An 18,133-nucleotide genomic window follows, 5' to 3' on the forward strand; every position below is an offset into this window, starting at 1 on the left:
AGAACATAGAAAAAGAAGCAATTCTTCCAAATTCATTCTATAAAGCCAGCATAACCCTGATACCAAAAGCAGGCAAAGACACCGCAAAAAAAAAAGAAAATTACAGACCAATATCTCTCATGAATATAGATGTAAAAACTCTCAACAAAATTCTAACCAATAGAATTCAGCATCATATGAAAAAAATAATACGCCACCACCAAGTAGGATCCATACCAGGTATGCAAGGATGGTTCAACATTAGAAAATCAATCAACATAATTTACCACATAAATAAAAGAAAGAAAAGAATCACATAATCACCTCAATGAACACAGAAAAGGCATTCGACAAAGTCCAACACACATTCCTGATAAAAACTCTCAACAAAAACGTATAGAAGAGAAATTTCTCAACACAATAAATGGCATCTATGTAAAACCAATGGCCAACATCATTCTTAATGGAGGGAGGCTGAAAACATTCCCCCTTTAGAATAGGAACAAGACAAGGATGCCCTTTATCACCACTCCTATTCAACATTGTACTGGAAGTTCTAGCTAGAGCAATAAGGCAAGAAGAAGAAATAAAGGGCATCCAAATTGGTAATGAAGAAGTTAAACTGTCCCTATTTGAGATGATATGATATTATACATAGAAAACCCAAAGACTCTATGAGAAAACTACTGGAACTAATAGAAAGATTCAGCACAGTAGCAGGATACAAGATAAACATACAAAAATCAGTTGGATTCCTATACACCAAAAAAAAGAATGATGAAAAGGAAATCAGGAAAACAATACCATTTATAATAGCCCCTAAAAAAATTCAAAACTTAGGAATAAATCTAAACAGGGATGTAAAGGACCTATACAAAGAAAACTACAAAACACTACTGCAAGAATCCAAGAGTCTACATAAATGGAAAAACATACCACGCTTAACATTGTAAGTGGAATCAACATTGTGAAATGACAATTCTGCCCAAAGCGATTTACAAATACAATGTAATTCCAATTTCCAAATACCACCGACTTTCTTTAAAGAGATGGAAAAACTTATCATCAACTTCATATGGACAGGGAAGAAGCCCCAGATAAGTAAAGCACTACTGAAGAAGAAGAATAAAGTAGGAAAACTCATGTTACCTGACCTCAGAACCTACTATACAGCTACGGTAGTCAAAACAGCCTGGTACTGGTACAAAGACAGATACATTGACCAATGGAACAGAATCAAGGACCCGATGTAAATCCATCCACTTATGGTCACCTGATCTTTGACAAGGGCCCAAAGTCCATCAAATGGGGAAAAGACAGTCTTTTTAACAAATGGTGCCAGCAAAACTGGATATCTATCTGCAAAAAAATGAAACAAGACCCATATCTCACACTATATACAAAAACTAACTCGAAATGGATCAAAGACCTAAATATAAAGTCAAAACTATGAAGTGCATAGAAGAAAAAATAGGATCAACACTAGAGGCCCTAATACATGGTATTAACAAGATACAAACCACAACCACAACACACAAACTCCAAAAATAAGCTAGATAACTAGGATCTTCTAAAAATTAAACACTTATGCTCATCAAAAGTTTCACCAAAAGGGTAAAAACAGAACCTACAAACTGGGGAAAAAAAATTCGACTATTACAAATCAGACAAAGGTCTAATCTCTAAAATCTCCAAGAAAATCCAACAATTCTACAACAAAAAGACAAACAATCCAATTAAAAATTGGGCAAAGGAAATGAACGGACACTTCACCAAAGAAGACATTCAAGCCAACAGACACAATGAGGAAACGCTCACCATCACTAGCCATTAGAGAAATGCAAATCAAAACCACAATGAGATACCATCTCACCCTGGCATTACTGGCATGAATCAAAATAACAGGAAATTATAAATGCTGGAGAGGCTGTGGGGAGACTGGAACTCTTATGCACTGCTGGTGGGAATGGAAAATGACACAACCATTTTGGAAAATGATATGGCGCTTCCTTAGGAAGCTATAAATAGAAATACCATATGATCCAGCAATCCCACTCCTAGGAATACATCCTAGAGAAATAAGAGTCATCACACAAATAGACATATGCACACACATGTTCACTGCAGCATTGTTCACAGTAGCAAATAGATGGAAACAACCTAGATGCCCATCAACAGATGAATAGATAATCAAACTGTAGTACATACACACAATGGAGTATTACACAATGATAAAAAACAACAATGAATCTGTGAAGCATCTCATAACATGGATGCATCTGGAGGACATTATGCTGAGTGAAATAAGTGAATCACAAAAAGGACAAATATTGTACGAGACCATTACTGTAAAAACTCATGAGAAGGTTTATAGACAAAAAGAAACAATCTTTGACGGTTACGAGAGAGGGGAGGGTTGGGGATAGAAAAGCACAAATATACAATAGATAAGTGGTAACTTTGATGAAGGGTAAGACAGTACACAATACTGGCAAAGCCAGAACAACTTTAGAAAGCAAGGTCTTGGAAGCTCCATAGACACATCCAAACTCCCTGAGGGACTGAATTGCTGGGCTGAGGGCTGTGGGGACCATAGTCTCAGGGAACATCTAGCTCAATTGGCATAACACAGTTAATAAAAGAAAATGTTCTACATTCTACTTTGGTGAGTAGTGTCTGGGGTCTTAAAAGCCTGTGAGCGGCCATCTAGGATACTCCACTGGTCTCACCTCTTTGGGAGCAAGGAAGAATGAAGAAAACTAAAGACACAAGGGAAAGATTAGTCCAAAGGAGTAATGGACCACATCTACCACAGCCTCCACCAGACTGAGTCCTGTATAACTATATGTGCCCAGCTACCAACACTGACTGCTCTGACAAGGATCACAATAGAGGGTCCCAGACAGAGCTGGAGAAAAATGGAGAACATAATTCTAACTCAAAAAGAAAGACTAGACTTGCTGGCCTGACAGAGAATGGAGAAACCCTGAGAGTGTGGCCCCCAGACACCCTTTCAGCTCGGTAATGAAGTTACTCTTGAGGTTCACTCTTCAGCCAAAGATTGGACAGGCCCATAAAAGAAAACGAGACTAAAGTGGCACACCAGCCCAGGGGCAGGGGCGGTTGTTAACCAATGTCATAGAACAATGTATGTACTGACTGTTTAATGAGAAACTAGTTTGCTCTGTAAACCTTCATCTAAAGTACCATAAAAAAATTTTTTTAAAACAAATCAAACAATGCATTGCATTGGGTAAAACTGCTACAAAAGACCTCTTTAAAGTGTTAAAAAGCAGAGATGTCACTTTGAAGACTAAGGTACGTCTGACTCAAGCCATGGTATTTTCAATGGCCTCATACCATGCAAAAACTGGACAGTGAATAGGGAGGCTTGAAGAAGATTCGATGCCTTTGAGTTATGGTGTTGGCGAAGAATATTGAGTGTACCATGGACTGCAAAAAGAATGAAAAGCTCTGTCTTGGAAGACGTACAGCTAAAATGCTCCTTAGAAGCAAGGATGGTGAGACTTCATCTCACATACTTTGGACATGTTACCAGGAGGGATCAATCCCTGGAGAAGGACATCATGCTTGGTAAAGTAGATGGTCAGCAAAAAAGAGGAAGACCCTCAACGAGATAGATTGACACAGTGGCTGCAACAATGGGCTCAAGCATAACAGCAGTTGTGAGGATGACACAGGACTGGGCAGTGTTGCCTTCTGTTATTATGAGTCAGAAATGACTCAATGGCACCTTACAACAACAACAATAACAAATTTTTCTGATTGATTGCCTTTCCTCTCATTCTTTAAAATGTAAACTTCACGAGGTAAAAATTTTTGTCTGCTTTGTTCTGCACTATATCCACCTGGTATCTAGGGCATAATAGGTGCTCAATAAATACTTGTTGAATTAAAGTTGGGTTTCTTAATCTTAGGTCCCTCGGTGGTGCAGTTTGCACTGGTCTACTAACTGAAAGGTCAGCAGTTTCAGCCTACCCAGTGGTGCCACAGAAGGCCTGGTGATTTGCTTCTATAAATACTACAGCCAAGAAAACACTAGGGACTTCAATTCTGTTATGTAACACATGGGGTCGCCACGGGTGGGAATTCACTTGATGGCAACAAGTTTGGTTTGGTTTTTCTTAATCTTGGCACTATTGAAATTTGGGGCTGGATAATTTTTTGTTGTGGGGGCTGTTCTGTGCATTTTAAGATGTTTAGCAGCATTTCTAGACCCTACTCACCGGATGCCGTTAGCATCCCCACTGCCCTAGTTATGGCAACAAAAAATGCTCCCACATATTGCCAAATATATCCTAGAGGACAAAAACACCCCTGGTTTAGGACCACTGAATTGAAGAAAGAAGGAAAAGAAAGGGAAGAAAAAAGAAAGGGAGGAGAGATGGAGCAGAATGGAATCTACACTATGACCATTCTGAAGAACTTGAGTTCTGGAATATGCTATGATGTTGTGTAACAAGTGATCTTTCAAGACCCAGTACAAACATAATTTCTTCTGTGAAGTTTTTACTGAACCTACCCTCACCCCCATGTTTGGTGCAATCGATTACTTCTCCCTATGCCCTGTATACACCATGACATCATTTAATTGTAGTTAATAATTTACCTGTTGACCCTACTAGAACTAGACTGTAAGATCTTTAAGGGTAGGAAACTGTCCTTCATTTTTGTGTTCCCAGCTCCCAGCACTTTTTGACACATAGTAGGAGATACTCAGAAATATTTGTTGAATGAATGTGTAAACAAGTGGATGAATGAATATACAGAGCAAGAGGAAAAATGCTACAATTGAGGCACAGAATGCTATGAGAGATCAAAGGTAAGAATAAATTAATGCCAAACAAAGGGCCTGAAAAAAGACCCCATGGAACAACTGACATGTGAAATATAAACATATGGACACAGGAAAGAAGAGTACTTCGGCAGAGACAATGATATGAACAAAGCTAAGGTAGTGGGAAAGTGCAGAGCTTTGAAGAACATCAAAGAGCAGAGTGTAGCAAGTATGTGAAATGAAAAAATAAAGATGAGGATTTCCACTTCTGGCATAGGGATTAGGTTTACCCTCCCACCTACAACAACAAAACCAGAAAACATATATGAAACAAACGTTTGCAAGACGTTGAATATCAGGCAACAAAGGACAGTGATCCCTGAGAGATGAGAAACAAACAAGATATGTCACACAATTGCCCCAGCCCACTGCCTTGAGAGAGTTTCCAGACCATGGTACAGGGAGGAGGAATAAATGAGACCAATGGGTTCTCTGAACTGAGAAGACAGAGCTGAGAGTTCAAGGAGACCAAGAAGCTGGAGTTCACAGCACTGAATACCAGAGAGGAGAAACTTACATAGAGAACTCCAGAGATTTACAGAGTGTCCCCTCAAATATTCAGCAGGGAAAGAACCAACTGAAAGAAGTAAAGGAAGCAGTACCAGTGCTCACATAGGGACAGGAACAGCACATATTCCCACCTGGAACACCTAAAGATTCACAGGGTACTGTTAGAGTACACAGAAAGTCTTGTCTTTGTAGTGGCTCATAATTAGTCCTAGATTGAGCATCTTGGATTCCAACCAACAAACCTTAAAAACGACCCAAAAGTATCAAACTGTTTTCACATAACTTGACTGCATTCCAGAAAAAAGGCTCAAGAGTATTTATAGGAATAAAAAAATACCAGCATCCAACAAGGTAAAATTCACAATGTATAGAATTCACTCATAGATTACCAGGCACGCAGAGAGGAAGGAAAACATGACCCGTAATGAGGAAATAAATCCAAAACTGATACAGATGTTAGAATTGGCAGACAAAGATATTAAAGCATCTATTGAAACTACATTCCATGTGTTCTCAAGATTAAGTAGAAATACAGCAGATTAAAAAAAAAAAGACTCAAGTTAAACTTCTAGAGATGAAAATCATAATGTTTGAGATGAAAAATACACAGATGGGATTAACAACACATTACACAACAAAGGAAAAAAGATTAAAGAACTTAAAGACAGCAATAGAAACTCAGAAAGAAAAGAGAATAAAAAATTGAACAGAGCAGCAGTGAGTTGTGGGACAACTTCAAGCAGCCTAAAATGAGAGTCCCAGAAGGTGGGGCAATGAGAGACAGAAAACTATTGGAAGAAACAACGGCCAAAAATTGTTCAAATTTGACGAAAATCATAAGCCCACAGGTTGAAGAAGTTTGGCAAATGCCAAGCACCAGAAACATGAAGAAATTTACCCAAGGCACGCAATAATCAAACTGCCCAAAATCAGTAACAAACAGAAAATCGTAAAAACAGCCAAGAGAGGGAAAAAAATTATGTTCAGAAAAAACAAAGATAAGGATGACATAAGATTTGCCGTCAGAAACAATGTAAGCAAGAAGACAGTGGAGCAACATCTTTGCAATACTAAAATTAAAAAACGAAACAGGAAACGGTGAGCCTAGAATCTACACAAATATCTTTTAAACATGTGGACAGAATAAGGGTATTTTCAGATATTCAAAACCGGAAAGAATTTATCACCAGTAGATTCACATTACAAGAAATGTAGGAAGTGCTTCAGGCAGCAAGAAAATCATACCACATAGAAATATATTTTGAACTTCTGCATACTGACCCTTTGTCAGTCAAAAGTTCAACTTTGGCAATAACCATCATGGCTTATAAAGCAGTGTTTGTGCAATTTTTTGTAAATAGTAGGAATTGAGCAATTTGATTCAGCCCAGATTCAGAACAAGCAGTGGTTCAGGCCTCAAGTATGATGAACATAATTTGCCTGTCTAGCAGCATTTTGTATGTTACTCTTTAGAAAGATAGGAGAAAAATGGAAAAATTAAAGTGCTGATATCAATGATGGAATGCATAGTCTTCATAAACGTTATAAAACAGATGGAAACATAGTACATGTCAAAATAGTTCAGTCAATTGTGTTCAATTATAAATTGAATTTTAATTTTAATGAGTATGTCCTAAACACTGGAAATACAGTATCAAAGATTATATATAAAATCATGAGGTAATTAGAGATAATATATTATTTCTCACTTTCAGAGAAAGGAACTCCTCGGCACCACCTCCCTCCCTTCTACTTAGGCACTTAAGTCTGTTAACTTGTACTATTTGACTTGACTTGAATCGACTAGACGACAACGGGTTTGGTTTTGGGTTTTATTTGACTTGTGTGTGTGTGTGTGTGTGTGTGTGTGTGTGTGTGTGTGTGTATATATGGAGCCCTGGTGGTGCAGTGGTTGAGAGCTACAGATATATATATATATTTTTCCCCACCACCCTTCTGTCACTTTGTCATACTGTGGTAACTTGTGTATTACCATGATGCAGGGAGCTACTACTCCACTGGTATTTGAAATACCAGCAGGGTCACCCATGGTGGACAGGTTCGAGCAGAACTTCCAGACTAAGACAGACTAGGAAGAAAGGGCTGACAATCTACTTCTGAAAATTAGCCAGTGAAAACCCTTCCGATTACAACAGGCTATTGTCTGATATAATGCTCGAAGATGAGCCCCCTAGTAGCCTCGAGTATATTAAGGATTGTGAAGATAGCACAGAACTGGGCGTTTTCGTTCTGTTGTAACGGGATCACCATGAGCTGAAGCTGACTTGATGGCAATTAATAACAACATAACATATATGTGTGTGTGAGGTAACTGAGTAATTGTTAATGATCAGGTAAAAAAAGCATATGGTCAAGAATGGTGGTTTGTGGTCAGGGAGCCTCCTGTAAAATTTGAAGAATTCTATTTTAAAAGACCAGCACCAGAATTCAAGAAAATATTTTCTTTGATATTTGGTTTCTCCCCTTCTGCAATTACCTGTGGCTTCTGGAGTTTCCTCTTGCAGTCTAGTTCCTGGAAGGAAAAATCTAGCTCCTGTGGTTTATTTAGCCCCACTTTAGACTTTAGCTCCAAAGGAACTTGGTTTAGTCTCAACATGTGGAACACATCATTGCTTGGTTTGTTCCCATAATCAGTGTCAAACTGTTTCAGGATGAACTCTTCATCAATGGTTGAACTTCCCTGGAATAATATCACATCTCTTGAGTCAAGGTCAAATGGTAACATGCTCCTTGCTTTCTGCTTTAATCTAAGGGCAGTATCTGACCACTGCTAAAGAAGTGGTAGTTTGCAGGAGTTACAGAAAATGCTCAGTTGGCGATCATTAGAGACAAGAAGTATCTGGGGTCTGGAGGGCCTTGTCAGTGCATCGCAAGATGGCTTAGGACCTGCAAGAAGCAGTGAGTCCCTGCGGAAAATAATGGGGCTGAGGAAAACTCAAGTTTGATCAAAAGCAAACTTCTCAAACATTTTATAGCAGTGACATTTTTATAGGTGTTTTTCCAGACACGTCTAGAAAGGTCAGTATCTGCACTGTCCCTTATAAGGGACACTGCTCTGTCCCTGGCCCCTGCTGAAGAAGGCAGCCATATTTTATACGAAGAACAGCGCTCTCCCCTTGCTTCCCCCACCCACGGCTGACAGGAGTAGAGAGAGATGGACTTGTGAGGGGCAGCTAATCCAGGGGCCGACAACTGACCTATGATGTGGCTCAATGCTAAAAGAAAAGTTAGGCTCAACAGAATTCCAGATTGGGAAATATAAATTGGGAAGCAGAGAGTGAATGAGGTCATTAGCAGCCTGGAGCTGAAGTTGGAGTGAAATTTATGGAGAGGAGTCTTGAAATAGAATCAGGGTCAAAAAGAGAGTAGTGGAGTCAAAACTAAGCCAAAATAATAATGGAGCAGAAAAAGAGCAAGCAGAATCAATAAGGTGAAAACTACATAAACTGACAGCATAGAAGGAAAGTATAAACGAATGCTGTTAAGAAAATAGCACAGGCTGATTGTGACAGGGACCTAGGTAGTAGAACTAAGGTAAAGATGAGGCCTTGGTCATAGGGAATGAAAGCAAGGCCAGTTACCAAAGTAGCTAAACTATTAGTTTCCACAAAACCAAAACCAAATCTGTTGCTGTGGAGCCAGTTCTGACTCATGGTGACCCCAGGTGTTACAGAGTAGAACTGTACTCCATAGGGTTTTCTTGGCTGTAATCTTTACAGAAGCAGATTGCCAGGTCTTCCTTCCACAGTGCTGCTAGGTAGCTTTGAACTGCCAACCCTTTGGTTAGCAGGCAAGCACAAACCATCTGCACCACCCAGGGACCTATTACTAGCCTAGGGTTTCTTAACTCTCCTGCCTAATAGAGGAGTAGCTCAAGCTGCAGGAATGGGAGAAATGAAGAGATGGGAATTAAGCAACTCAATCCAGCCGGATTATGGATAAGCAGGGCACCAGTTCCAGCAGAGTGGGCATTATCTGCCTTGCCCAGCATCCCTACACCAATCTTCCTCTAGGGAACCTCCCTTCCTCACTCTCAGTCATTCCGTTACAGCTGAAGCTGAAACTCCACACCCTGTTTCCCCACCTTGGATCCAGGGTAAGACGTTTAACCTGACCTAATCAATCAGCATATTCCACCTCCCTAGTCACAGTTGTTTAATTCAAGCACAAACACGTGACTCAAGTTAGTCCAGTAAAAGTAAGCCCGGGACTTTTCCCTGTTGGAAAAGGGTTGCTCTATTCTCACTAAGGTTGCTCACTGGTAGGATGTAAGCTTGGAGATTTTAGGGGAGGCTTCTGACATGTCTTGGGGGAAGACTACTTGAGAATAAAGTAGCCAGATAAAGGACAGCAGCCAAGAGATAGGGAGAGCACCTAAAACCATTTCAACACCTGGACCCAGCTGTGCCTGAAGGTCCTAATACTTCTGGATGTTTCCCTTTCCTCCCTTAAGCTAGTCTGATTTTGCATTTCAGTCACTTGCCAATGTCCTAAATAACACATTGACTAAAATTGACCAATACACTCAAAAATTGAGGGAGTAGGGAGACACAAATACTAAGAGGTCTTACATCCAGAAGAAGAATCAGGAATCTAAATATCTACAGGAACCAAAGAACAAGACTAGGTAACTGAATAGGTTCTAGGAAGGAAAGCAAGGAAAGGCCTTGACAGCTGAGTCAAAAGTTGCTTCATTTTAGAAATACTTTTTGGAAAGGCTGTAGTCAAGTATAGCTATCCAAGTATTTATAAGCGAAGATAACTGAGAACAATGAGTTGAGGAAGAAGGTCTTGACACTGAAAATAAGAATATAAAACAACAGTAATGAGGTGAGATGCTAAACATTCAAATTGGCTTCAAGCTTGCCAACTTTCCAGAATTTCATCTACCATAAACATTTCAATCTATAAATTTATAATTTTGATTATTTGACTTAGATTTTATCCAAATGCTGCTCTTTAAAAAAAGCAAATTTGAGCTCGACTTTTAAAAGTAGACTGAAGTTTTAATCCTAGCTTACAAGAGTAGCAACCCAGTTGCAGAAGTCACCAACTTCTTTGCGTATATTTTCATGAAGAGGAGGATCACGGAGTGTATCTGTTTCCCTTGGCTTCTTTTCTTCATAAACCCACTTGCCTGAATGTGACACAGGAGGCTTCTTAGAGCTGAAAATAATCAGAGTTACAATATGAGGCAAAATGAATCCAAGTAGATTTCAAACAGTTAACATAGTGAGGAAAAGTGAGCATAAAGCTCTTGCAAGCTCACACAAATTATATATTTTTTAATAATTTTATTGTGCTTTAAGTGAGAGCTTACAAATCAAGTCAGTCTCTCACATATAAACTTATATACACCTTACTACATAGTCCCACTTATTCTCCCCCTAATGAATCAGCCTGCTCCCTCCTTCCAGTCTCTCCTTTCATGACCCTTCGGCCAGTTTCTAACTCCTCTACCCTTTCATCTCTCCTCCAGGCAGGAGATGCCAACATAGTCTCAAGTGTCCACCTGATGCAAGTAGCTCACTCCTCATCAGCATCTCTCTCCAACCCATTGTCCAGTCCAATCCACGTCTGATGAGTTGGCTTCGGGAATGGTTCTTGTCCTGGGGCAACAGAAGGTCTGGGGACCATGACTGCCGGGATTCTTCTAGTTTTAGTCAGACCATTAAGTCTGATCTTTTTATGAGAACTTGGGGTCTGCATCCCACTGTTCTCCTGCTCCCTCAGGGGTTCTCTGTTGCGCTCCCTGTCAGGGCAGTCATATGTTGTGGCCGGGCACCATCTAGTTCTTCTGGTCTCAGGATGATGTAGTCTCTAGTTCATGTAGCCCCTTCTGTCTCTTGGGCTCATAATTACCTTGTGACCTTGGTGTTCTTCATTCTCCTTTGATCTGGGTGGGTTGAGACTCATTGATGCATCTTAGATTGCCGCTTGTTAGCGTTTAAAACCCCAGATGCCCCACTTCAAAGTGGGATCCAGAATGTTTTAACAGAGTTTATTTTGCCAATTGACTCAGATGTTCCCTGAAGCCATAGTTCCCAAACCCCCGCCCTTGCTCCGTTGACCTTCGAAGCATTCAGTTTATCTGGGAAACTTCTTTGCTTTTGGTCCAGTCCAGTTGTGCTGACCTCCCCTGTATTGAGTGTTGTCCTTCCCTTCACCTAAAGCTGTTCTTATTCACTATCTAATCAGATTATATCTAATCAGTAAATAACCCTCTTCCACCCTCCCTCCCTCCCCCCTCTCGTAAACACAAAAGAATGTGTTCTTCTCAATTTAAGCTATTTCTCAAGATCTTATAATAGTGGTCTTATACAATATTTGTCCTTTTGCCTCTGACTAATTTCACTCAGCATAATGCCTTCCAGGTTCCTCCATGTTATGAAATGTTTCACAGATTTATCACTGTTCTTTATCAATGCGTAGTATTCCACTGTGTGAATATACCATAATTTATTTATCCATTTGTCCATTGATGGACATCTTGGTTGTTTCCAGCTTTTTGCTATTATAAACAGTGCTGCAATAAACATGGGTGTGCATATATCTGTTCATGTAAAGGCTCTTATTTCTCTGGGATATATTCCGAGGAGTGGGATTTCTGTCATATGGTAGTTCTATTTCTAGCTTTTTAAGGAAATACCAGATGGATTTCCAAAGTGGTTGTACCATTTGACATTCCCACCAGCAGTGTATAAGAGTTCCAATCTCTCCACAGCCTCTCCAACATTTATTATTTTGTGTTTTTTGCATTTATGCCAGCCCTGTTGGAGTGAGATGGAATCTCATCGTAGTTTTAATTTGCATTTCTCTAATGGCTAATGATCAAGAACATTTCCTCATGTATCTGTTAGCCACCTGAATATCTTCTTTAGTGAAGTGCATGCTCATATCCTTTGCCCAATTTTTAATTGGGCTGTTTGTCTTTTCGTGGCTGAGTTTTAGCAGAATCGTATAGATTTTAGAGATCAGGTGCGGGTCGGAGATGTCATAGCCGAAAATTTTTTCCCAGTCTGCAGGTGGTCTTTTTACTCTTTTGGTGAAGTCTTTAGATGAGCATAGGTGTTGGATTTTTAGGAGTTCCCAGTTATCTGATTTCTCTTTGTCATTTTTAGTAATGTTTTGTATTTTCTTTATGCCTTGTATTAGGGCTCCTAACGTTGTCCCTAATTTTTCTTCCATGATCTTTATCGTTTTAGACTTTATGTTTAGGTCTTTGATCCATCTGGAGTTAGTTTTTGTGCATGGTGTGAGGTATGGGTCCTGTTTCATTTTTTTGCAGATGGATATCCAGTTATGCAAGCACCATTTGTTAAAAAGACTATCTTTTCCCCAATTAACTGACACTGAGCCTTTGCCAAGTATCAGCTGCTCATATGTGGATGGAAACCCTGGTGGCATAGTAGCTAAGTGCTACGGCTGCTAACCAAAGGGCCGGCAGTTCGAATCCACCAGGCACTCCTTGGAAACTCTATGGGGCAGTTCTACCCTGTCCTATAGGGTCGCTATGAGTCAGAATCGACTTGACGGCACTGGGTTCGGCTTTTTTGGTTTGGCATATGTGGAGGGATTTATATCTGAGTTCTCAATTCTGTTCCATTGGTCTATATGTCTGTTGTTCTACCAGTACAAGACTGTTTTGACTACTGTGGCTGTGTAATATCTTCTAAAATCAGGTAGAGTGAGTCCTCCCACTTTCTTCTTTTTCAGTAATGCTTTCCTTATCCAGGGCTTCTTTCCCCTCCATATGAAGGTGGTGATTTGTTTCTCCATCACATTAAAAAATGTCATTGGAATTTGGATCAGAAGTGCATTGTATACATAGATAGCTTTTGGTAGAATAGACATTATTACTATGTTAAGTCTTCCTATCCATGAGCAAGGTATGTTTTTCCACTTACATAGGTCCCTTTTAGTTTCTTGCAGTAGTACTTTGTAGTTTTCTTTGTATAGGTCTTTTACATCTTCAGTAAGATTTATTCCTAAGTGTTTTATCTTCTTGGGGACTACTGTGGATGGTATTGATTTGGTGATTTCCTCTTCGATGTTCTTTTTGTTGATGTAGAGGAATCCAACTGATTTTTGTATGTTTATCTTGTAACCTGAAACTCTGCCAAACTGTTCTATTAGTTTCAGTAGTTTTCTTGAGGGCTTCTTAGGGTTTTCTGTGTATAAGATCATGTCGTCTGCAAACAGAGATAAGTTTACTTGTTCCTTGCCAATCCGGATGCCCTTTAAATCTTTGTCTAGCCTAACTGCTCTGGCTAGGACCTCCAACACAATGTTGAATAAGAGCGGTGATAAGGAGCATCCTTGTCTTGTTCTCATTCTGAAGGGAAATGCTTTCAGGCTGTCTCCATTTAGGATGATGTTGGCTGTTGGCTTTGTATAAATGCCCTTTATTATGTTGAGGAATTTTCCTTCTATTCCTATTTTGCTGAGAGTTTTTATCATGAATGGGTGTTGGACTTTGTCAAGTGCCTTTTCTGCATCAATTGATAAGATCATGTGGTTTTTGTCTTTTGTTTTATTTATATGGTGGATTACATTAATTGTTTTTCTAATATTGAACCAACCTTGCATACCTGGTATAAATCCCAATTGGTCATGGTGGATTATTTGTTTGATATGTTGTTGAATTCTATTGGCTAGAATTTTGTTGAGGATTTTTGCATCTATGTTCATGACGGATATAGGTCTGTAATTTTCTTTTAAAATTATATTTTAACTTTTCAAAGATCACACTGTCATTATCAATATCATAAAGACAATCCTTATTAGTTTTAACAAAATAGCATTTTACCATTATAAGCTGATTTTTAAAATTATTTGTTGTCATTAGTTGCCATCGACTTGGCTCCAACTCACAGCGACCTTATGTATAACAGAACGAAACATTGCCTGGTCCTGCCACACACACAATCATTGCTATGTTTCAGCCCATTGTTCCAACTATTCTGTCAATTTATTTCATTGAGGGTTTTCCTCATGTTTGCTGACCCTCCACTTTACCAAACATGATGTTCTTTTCCAGATTTAAAAAATTTTAAATACCATTTATTAAGACATGTGCCAAGTAAAATCTCATATTACTGTGCTTAATAATTAAAGTCCACCAAAGCTGGTAAAGCTATATTGCAAGACTCAGACAACCTCAATCAAGTAAGAGACACATCCTCGACCTCTCTCTCCCTCCTCCCTAAAATCCAGCCATTAACAAATCTGGTAGATTTTAACTCTGTTTCCTCTGGATCACTGCACTGGTAGCTCTGGATTTTCTCTTACAGTTCCTCACTCCTAACCCTCAGTTTGTTCTCTGCTCTGCAGCCAAAGCCATCATTTCAACATGTAAATCTGGATGTATCAAACACTGCCACTCTGTACCCTCAATTGATTATGCTGCAGCATGTATCAGTACTTCATCCTTTGTTGTTGCTGTCAGGTGCCATCGAGTTGGTTCCAACTCACAGCAACCCTATGTACAACAGAACAAAACACTGCCTGGTCCTGCACCATCCTCACAATCGTTACGCTTGAGCCCATTGTTGTGGCCATTGTGTCAATCCATCTTGCTGAGGGTCTTCCTCTTTCTCTGACCCTCTACTTTACCAAGCAGGATGTCCTCCTCCTTTTTATGGCTAAATAATATTTCACTGTATGAATATACTACATTTTGTTTATCCATTCATATGTTTATGACCCTAATACCTCTCAGCATATTTTCTCCTTTTCATAATGGGCGATTGAGAGCCTGATATAACTAATACCATAATAATACTCTAAGCAACCTATAAGTTTTTTCAACTGTACCAGTTGCACTGGTCTCTTTCCAAAGGGGTGTGGGGCCTTCTTGGCTCTTGCAGCCTTGGTCTCCACCCTCTTCTTTGCTCTCTTGGGAGATGGCCTTCAGCCTGCAAGATGGCAGCTAGGAAGGCTGCCTGGCACTTTTGGTCTGCAACTTTCTTTCTTGCTCCTTATCTGGGTCAGAGAAAACTTGGCAGGCTAGTTCCACTAGCTGAGAAATTTTTAAGTAAGTTTTTTTGCCTGTTACAAACATAAAGATTAGCGTCCAGATGTCCAGAATGCATATTTTTAGTTTAATAAAGAGCTTCTTATAGTTGTTTTGTGATGTATACTCATCTGACCATCTATGGCTTCATGCTTGCAAAAATGACATATAAGCTCTGATGTGAAAACTGCTGTTCAGGACTCCATAAATACAGCCTGCATTGCTGTTGGACTTTCTGTTGGTGTCAACAATCAATAAACTTTCTCTCTTTCTGACTTGGAGTACGTTTCATTGACTTGACTGCTCCAGGGCATGGACCCTAACTGGGCAACATGTTCAAGGACACTAACATGGAATATAGGATGTTTCCACTTTTTGGTTATTGTGAATAATGCTGCCATGAACATTTCTTTATAATTTTTTATGTTCAATAGCTTTTTGTCACACCTCTAATAAAGACCTAAATTTTAACCTCCAAGGCCCTTCATGACCTGTTCCCTGCCTGTCTTTCTAGGTTCTTAAACTACCACCCTCTCTCACTCTGAGCTCCCGCCACAGTGGCTTTCTCTCAGTTCCATGAATTTATCATGCTCCCTCCTGCCACAGGGCTTTTGCCCATGCTGTCCCACCTGACTGGAATGCCTTCTTCATCCCCTATCCCCCTTTATGTCTCAACATACAAGTCCCTTCCTCAGGGAGGCCATCCCACAGGCTCTCTTATGTACTCTCTGAGTACCCTGTAGCATTTATTCATAGCATTCATCCAGCCATTCATCCAACAAATATTTATTTAGCACCAAGTAAGTCTCAGGCACTGTTCTAGGCATTAAGATTCAGCTGTAAATAAAGTTAAGTCCCTGTCCTCATACATTTTACAGTCAAGTAGGGAGTGACAGAAAAGAAGTAAATAAACATACATGAGGTGATTCTAAGAGCCATAAAAAAAAATAAAATAGGACAAGATGGATGCAGAGTGATGGCAGAGAGCATTTTAGTTATACAGGGAATGCCTCTCTAATAAAGTAATATTTTAGGAAAGACCCAAAATAAGAAAGGGATCAAACCATGCAGATATCTGGTAGAAGAGAATTCTAGGCAGAAAAGAATAGCATATGCAAAGGCACTGAGGTGGGAGTGTGCTTAGCGGGTCTGAGAAACAGCAAGGAGGATGGTGCGACTGGAGAGGAGTGGTTAACTAGTAGAGGATGAGGCCTGAGAAGAAACAGGGACCCAATCATATGGGACCTTAGAGACAACTGTAAGGACCCTGGGTTCTACTCTGAATAAGTTAGTAAGCAATTGGACAATTTTGAGTACAGGAATGACACTACCTGACTTAAGCTTTAAAAATGATCATTCTGGCTACTGTGTGACAAACAGAGGAAGTGAGCATGGATAAAAGCCATACAATCAGTTAGAAAGCTACTGCAATAAACCAGGCAAGAGGTGATGGTGTCTTGGAGTAGGCTGGTAATCACAGAGAAGGTGAGATTTTGGATATATTTCAAAGCTGAAACAATGAGGATTTGTTGTACGGTTGCAACTGCTGTTATATAAGCAGCTGGAAGAATGCAGTTGCTATTTACTGCGTTGAGGAAGACAGAAGGAGGAGTAGGTTTTGGGAAGAAATCAAGAGTTCAATTTTGGAGTTGTCAAGTGTAAGATGACAATTATACATCCAACTACAAATGTTGACTATCCATATATAGATGGACTGAATGAAGTCACTTGGGCGGGGGTACACGTAAAGAAAAGAAGCACTAAAGCACTTCAAGGTTAAAAGTCAGGAAGATTAGAGGTGACCAGCAAAAGATGACAGAGGAGAGGTCCACAAAGTAGGTGGAAAATCAAGAAAGAAGAATGTTCCAGAGGCCAACAAAGAAAGTGTTTTGAGAAAGGGGATAACATTAATTGTTTAAATTGCTGCTGATACATCAAGTATGGGGATTACTGAGAACTGATTTGGCAACAGGAGGTCAATGGTGACCATGACCAATGGCAAGTTCAGTAGCATGCTGGAGATAAGAGCCTGATTGCTCTGCGTTCAAAAAAGGAGAAGAGGACGTGAGTATATATGCCTCTCTCAAATTTTTTGTAAAGGAAGGGACTATGTGATCAAGGGATGTTCTTTTAAAGATGGAAGATATTACCACATGTATGTATGCTGTTGGCGCAGTGGTTAAGACCTCACCAAAAGATCGGCAGTTCAAATCTACCAGCTATACGCTGATAATTGTTCCCAAAGATATCAGGTCCTAATCCGCAGAAGCTGTAAATGTTACCTTATTTGGAAAAAGGGTCTTTGCAGATGTGATTAAATTACGGATCTTGAAATGAGGAGATTATCCTGGATTATCTGGGTGGGCCCTAAATGCTATCACAAATTGTCACTGTTAGTTGCCATCAAATGATTCTGACTCATAGCAACCCCATCACAAGCATCCTTATATAAAAAAAAAAAAAAAGATAGAGGTTGACTTGACACATACAAATAAGGGAAAGTGATGAAAAAATGGAGCACACAGATTTGGAGATGCTGGCTTTGAAAACTTGAAGACTAGACTGATGTAGCCACAAGCCAAGGAATGCCAGCAGCCATTAGAAGCTAAAAGAAGAAAGGAACAGATTCTCCTCTAGAGCCTCCAGAGGGAGTGAGGCCCTGCCGACACCTGGATTTCGGCCCAGTAATGCTGATTTCAGACTTCTGAACTCCAGAAGTAAATTTCTGTTGTTTTAAATTACCAAGTTTA

At 39.7% G+C, this 18,133-nt stretch overlaps 1 protein-coding gene across 1 annotated transcript in view; it reads right to left on the reverse strand.

Annotated features, from left to right (window-relative positions):
- The window catches only part of FAM47E (family with sequence similarity 47 member E), a 44,668-nt gene that overhangs the window by 20,316 nt on the left and 6,219 nt on the right, over positions 1–18,133 (reverse strand). The window contains exons 3-4 of the mRNA XM_023553342.2: positions 10,390–10,534; positions 7,845–8,048 (exon numbers count right to left, since the gene is read on the reverse strand). Of these exons, the coding sequence (XP_023409110.1) occupies positions 7,845–8,048; positions 10,390–10,534 (349 nt within the window). The remainder of the gene's footprint in view (positions 1–7,844; positions 8,049–10,389; positions 10,535–18,133) is intronic.

The sequence above is a fragment of the Loxodonta africana genome, chromosome 5 (genome assembly GCF_030014295.1).
Source record: "Loxodonta africana isolate mLoxAfr1 chromosome 5, mLoxAfr1.hap2, whole genome shotgun sequence".
Taxonomy (NCBI): Eukaryota; Metazoa; Chordata; class Mammalia; order Proboscidea; family Elephantidae; genus Loxodonta; species Loxodonta africana.